General features: G+C 47.0%; 1 protein-coding gene across 1 annotated transcript in view; it reads right to left on the bottom strand.

Annotated features, from left to right (window-relative positions):
• Positions 1 to 1,714: 1,714 nt before the first annotated feature.
• Positions 1,715 to 6,000, bottom strand: part of Lclat1 (lysocardiolipin acyltransferase 1) — a 233,340-nt gene continuing 229,054 nt past the window's right edge. The window contains exons 9-10 of the mRNA XM_076832830.2: positions 2,357 to 2,468; positions 1,715 to 1,965 (exon numbers count right to left, since the gene is read on the bottom strand). Of these exons, the coding sequence (XP_076688945.2) occupies positions 1,797 to 1,965; positions 2,357 to 2,468 (281 nt within the window). The 3' untranslated portion in view covers positions 1,715 to 1,796. The remainder of the gene's footprint in view (positions 1,966 to 2,356; positions 2,469 to 6,000) is intronic.

The raw sequence follows: 6,000 nt of genomic DNA, 5'->3' as shown, positions 1-6,000 counted from the left end.
CCACATTCCTTGGCCTGTGGCCCCACATGACTTCTGTGGATGCATCTCCCTGACTCTCATCCCTGGCCACCCTCTTTTAAGGACCTTGTGATTCCACGGGGCCCACCTAGCTAATCCAGGGGAGTGTCCCCATCTCAAGACCCTAATGTGATCACCTCTGAGCTAATTCCTTGTCATGAAAAGAAAGCAGTCCACAGGTGCTGGAGAAGGGGATGTGGACCCCTTCTTTTGGGGGTGACACTGTCCTGCCCACCATGTCTCAATGTCCTCATTTATGAAATGGGGTTGATTGCTTTGGCCACAGCTCTGATGTTGCTAAATGCACAGCACCATACCTGGCAGAGGTGAAATGAAGCCATGGAAAGGTGGTTCCTGCCCTTCCCCCCTTCTGTGTTGAGTTCATCTGGGGTCACCAAGGCCCAGCTCTGGGCCTGGCTCTAAATGGGAACTCAAAGAATCCTGCAGAAACAATGCACCTACTGAGGACAGACGACTGACCTTCCAAATGCCAAGATGGGCTGTTTGCAAATCTCCAGGCTTCCAGGCCGCAGAGGGGGGATTCTGAGTAGAAACATGGCACAGTATGTGCAGGGATATAAATTACAAGTTATTTTTGTTGGAAAAGCGGAACAAAAATCATTCCATCCACATTCCCAGCGTGGGAGCTGCTCTCCCAGGTCGCCTTTGGCAGAGACCCAAATCAACCATCAGGCCCCCCTGGAGAGAGAGGTGAGACCCTCTGCCAGGGAGCGGGGCAGCCTGAGATCCAAGTCCCCAGAGAAGCTGTGCCTGCTTCACTGCCCGGGCTCAGGAGGGTGATGTCACTGGGTGGCAGGGATAGAGCAGCAGCTGGTGAGTCCAGGAGCAGTGTTTGGGGGGCCCCATCTCTGGCCTTCTCTCTGCAGGCTCACAAAGTTGCCAAAGACCAATAACACCTATACTATGAACCGAGCAGAGTACATGGTACACAGCTGGTGCCTAATAAAGTCAGTAAACATTTTTTGGACACCCTCTTTGAGCCTAGCTTTGGGGAAGGCACTGGAAGCGCAAAGAACAAGGCAAAGTCCCCATCTTCTTAGAGATCATGAAACACATACCATGTCTCTACCCAGAGCCATGCATGTCAGTGCAGAGGGGTACTGGGGACACAGAGCAAAGAGTAACAATCACTCTTAGGATACACAGCGGAGAGAAGCAGGTGTTTGAGTTGGGCTTGAGAGTTGGGTAGGCCATCCTAGAGGAGCACAGGAAGAGCATGGGAGCAGGGGGGCAGCATGTGTAAAGGTCCTGGGACAGGAAGAATCTTGGTGTGTTAGGTGTGCTCACTGGGCGATGATGGCGGGAGCTCATGGGAAACGGAAGGGAGTCGTGAGAGAGGAGCTAGGAAGCTGGAGAGGAGGCAGTGTGAAGATTCTATGTAGGAAAAGTGTGTGACCTGTCCTGCCTCTGTGGTCTCCCATGCTCAGGAGCCCATGTGGAATATCCCCTTCTCCCTGTAGCTTCGGCTCAAGGGGGAAAACAGGACCAGAGAGCTGGTGAGGGGCAACTTGAACTGTAGGAAGACAGAGGCTCTTTCAGCCTTCTTCCCTCTCTAGGGCTGCAGGAAGAACAGGCTCAGGCCACCCACAGAGGGTCTGGGGATCTGGGTGAACAATGGGCTTTATTTACAAAGAGCAACCACTCAACAGTCCAAAGGCCCCTCAGCTTCTTCACACACCCCCTGGGGGCTCCAGCCTCGGCCAGAGGCTTTACGGGCTCTGACGAGGCACCTCACCCGACTGAGCTCACCAGCTGCTTCAGGGCTTGCTGTCCTTCCTCCCCTCCACGGGCCATGGCTCTCCAATTCCTCTCCTGCTCCCTGGGGTGGGAGCTGTGTCTTTCAGTTTCAGGCTTGGATCGGGCAAGTTCAGAGCCTGGGTCGGCTCCAGGCTGAGCTGGCCACGTCTGTCCTCAGAGGAAGTGAATCTTACAAGGCAAGGGAGAGAAGTCTCAGACACTGGGCCCTGATGGTGGGATGAGGGTGGGCCCCAGGGAAAAAACCCATCAACAGGGAGACAGACCCCCAAGCAGTCCTCTCTGGTACCCCCTCCACCCCCTCAGCCCCCCACCCCCACCCCACCCCTGGCCTTGGGCCTGGAGAATTTACATTCTTAACATCTGCCTTGGGCCTCAGACCCTCCTGATTTAGGTCTCGGTGTGGGGTGGGGGCAGATGGGAAGTGGACTTGGACTTCAGAGTTAGCCTCACTCCAGAGACTGGGTGGAGCCCGGAGAATGTTGTCTACCACTGACTCCCAGAGGCAGTGAGCACCTGCCTGGTCTGAAGGCACAAGGGGCAGGATTGAAGCCTGGGGTACCTGACGAGGTTGGGTGGGAAGGAGCAGGTCCCTGGAGGCTGATAAAGCACAGAGAGAACAGTCTGGAAGACTCCAGAAGGTGACTGCAAGCTGAGGCCAGAGGTGGGACTTCCTGTGTAGGAGAAACGTGAAGCCAGGCTCAGATGGTAACATAGGAGCAGGGGCTCACGCTGGTCGGGACACCTTGGGAGTGGCCCATTTCCGAGCATGGGCTTGGGTGGTGCTGAGGCAGGGATGGTATCAGGGTGAAAGTTCCCCAGGAAGGGTCAGGAAGACTTGTCACTGTGCATGGGCAGGGGAAGTTGCAGCAGGGAGAGGCTCAGGCAGGGCGACCCTGTCTGCTTGTTCAGAGACACCAGACACACTGGCTGGGGGGCTTGGCTGAACTGTTAGGGGTGGGGTTGACAGGGACGAAGGAGCCCATCTGGCCTGATAGAGAAGACAAGGGGGGCTGGTGTTGGTTCCACATGATCCACAGGAACCTGGTGTTTTAGTCAGCTCTGTCTCTGCTGTGACAAAAAGACATGACAAGAACAATTTTAGAGGAGGAAAAGTTCGTTTCTCACTGTTTCAGAGGTCTAAGTCCACAGAGGGCCAATTCCATTGCTCTGGAATACTTCTCTCAAAATACATACCCCGTCTGCTGTTATTCGATTCTCTCCCTGGTTTTTTTTTGTTTTGTTTTGTTTTTAGAGAGAGAAGATGGGAGAGGAGGGGAGGGGGGTTAGTAGGGGATAGGAAAGGTAGCAGAACACAACAGTCACTAATATGGTATTATGTAAAAACGTGGATGTGTAACCAATGTGATTCTGTAATTTGTATTTGGGGTAAAAATGGGAGTTCATAACCCACGTGAATCAAATGTATGAACGATGATATGTCATGAGCTTTGTAATGTTATGAACAACCAATAAAAAAATAAAATAAATAAATTTTAAAAAATACTAAAAAAAAAAATACTAAACAAGAGAAGGGTTTAGTAGGAGGAAGTAATGGGTTACTTAAGACACATTAGAGTATAATGTGCAAAGTAGAGATGTCCAGTAGAAGATTTGGAGGTCATGAAGGACCCTGGGGAAAGATTGAAGATCCATGACCCCTTAGGTGGTATGAGAATCCTTGGAGTTGATTAGAGAAAGCAGCTCAGGGACCCTTTGTTTACGATACATGCCATCACTTGTCACCTTAGAAGACCATCAAGGGATCAGTTCACCTTTTTCTATAAAGTATTTTTCCACAGGTTCATTTTTTGGGGAAAAAAACTTATAACTTTCATGACATTGTGAAAAGGATCCATTACAGATTTATAAGATATTAATAAGGACAGGGCCTTCATATTTAAAAAATCATAAGAAAATGGAAATGGCAAATATAGAATATTTTTTCCAGAAATTTTGGTAGGGATGGAAAGAATAAAATTAAGACAAGAGAAGGAAAGTCAGTATCTAAGATAGAAAAATGTAGAGTTATGAGCTTTGCAGACTGAGAAGAGTGAGGAAATAGGAAAAAAAACATCTGATAGTAGAATATTAGGGTAAATGAAGAGAAAAGTGAAGACTCGAAGAATAAGTCCAAAGACCTTCAATAATGAGAGGTATGGACTAATATATTTAGCATTGATAGTGAAGAGAATAAAAAAAAAATCTGAGACATGTTAAGGTGGCACGACAGGCAGAGTTTCATTATTTTTATGGTGGGTTGGAGAAGATAGCAGTGTCAAGCTTAAACATTAGTATGGTGGTGAAATACTAGGTTAATTTCTGCTATTCCCTGAATAAGGAAATCAGAAGAAGAAGTGAGTTTTTTGTAGAAGATGATGATTTTATTATTGAAAATGTTGAGCCTCACTATCTCAGTACCATAAAACAGTTGATTTTTATCTCGAAGGTCAGTCACAGCTGGGATCCCAAGTGTTAGTGGCATGAGGTGAATGGGGACCAGGCAAGCTACTGAAATCTACAATACACAGGATAGCACCCTCCAGAAAGAACTTTCTGGCACCAAATGCCAATGATGTTGAGGTTGAGAAATAATACTTTAAGTGAAGATGGACATTATGCGCATGGTTTGATATTTGCTCTGGAGTTCAAAAGAGAGACCAATGTAATAGTCACAGTTTTGAAAGAGATCTCAAGTTGATCACCAATCCCTTTATTTCTTCTGACTCGATACACAGATAGACTATATTTTTCAGCTTCCCTTCTGTTAGGTAAGCCTTTAAAATTCAGTTCTAACTAATGAATTAAAAAACAATTATGTACCAGTTCCACCACTGGCCAATTAAAAATGACCCTTTTGTTTTGCTATATTGTGTGCATGTAAGAATATGTAACAACAAACCCCATCAATATCTACAACTATAACACACCAGTAAAAAATGTGGAAGAAATAAAAAAAAAAATACATACCCTGAAGGCATGCCCCAGTGACCCACCTACTCCAGCCACACCCTGCCCACCTGCTGTGGCCACCCAGTTAATCACTGTCTGGGGATTCGTGCACTGATTAGGTTAAAACTCTCATAACCCAACCATTTCACATCTATACCTTCTTGCATTGTCTCTCACATGAGCTTTTGGGGGACACCTCATATCTAGACCATAACTCTTGGCTTTGGGCTCCTTCTTTAGGCAAGAAGACAGTTAGCTGCTTGTCCTCTGAGGTCCCTTCCAGCTGGACATTCTTGGTCCATCTGGGCTCATCTAGGCCCTGCATATCTTCCAGCCTGAGCCAGGAGCTCACCAAACAGTCGGCACTTGAGAGGTTTCGGGCACCAGTGAGGGGTTCCTGAGGAACTGCCACGGACTGCTGTTTCCTGAGAAGTAGGGGTTGCCCATGGAGCCTCCTTCTCCCCCAACCCCTCCACCGCGAGTGGCCAGAAGCACTGCCCCTCTCCTAGCCTCTGTGGTGCTTGTGAATGAGCCTGAAAACAAACATGGGAGGGAGAGAAAAAATAAGCTGCTTGTCCCTAAATGAGCTCTCTGAAGCCCCCCTGCCACCTCATCCTGTGCCTTTGTCACAGCAACCTTCTATTATTTTGACAGGGAGGTCACCTGGCGGGCCTCTGCAGTCTCTCTCTCTCTCTCTCTCTCTCTCTCTCTCTCTCTCTCTCTTTATTAATATTTATATTTTTTGTAATTAGTTATTTAAGACAGTAGAATGCATTTATGCACTTTGATGTATCATACATAGATGGGATATAATTTCTCATTTTTCTGAGTGTACATGTTGCAGAGTCATATTGGTCATGCAGTCACATATATACATACAGTAATAATCTCTATTTCCTTCTACTACTTTCCTATCCTCACATCCCCTCTCCTCCCCTCCCATCACTTCCCTCTACCTAATCTAAGGTAATGCTATTCTTCTCTAGTGCACCCTGCCATATTGTGCATTAACATCCGCATATTAGAAAAAACATTCGGCCTTTGGTTTTTTGTGATTGGCTTATTTTGCTTAGCATAATATTCTCCGACTCCATCCATTTACTGGCAAATTCCATAATCTCACTCTTCTTTAAAGCTAAGTAATATTCCATTAAGTATATATATCACATTTTCTTTTTCCATTCATCTATTGAAGGACACCTAGGTTGGTTCCATAGTTTAGCTATAGTGAATTGAGCTGCTATAAACATTGAT

The sequence above is a fragment of the Callospermophilus lateralis genome, chromosome 14 (assembly GCF_048772815.1).
Source record: "Callospermophilus lateralis isolate mCalLat2 chromosome 14, mCalLat2.hap1, whole genome shotgun sequence".
Classification (NCBI taxonomy): Eukaryota; Metazoa; Chordata; class Mammalia; order Rodentia; family Sciuridae; genus Callospermophilus; species Callospermophilus lateralis.
This window is presented reverse-complemented; position numbering and strand designations above follow the sequence as displayed.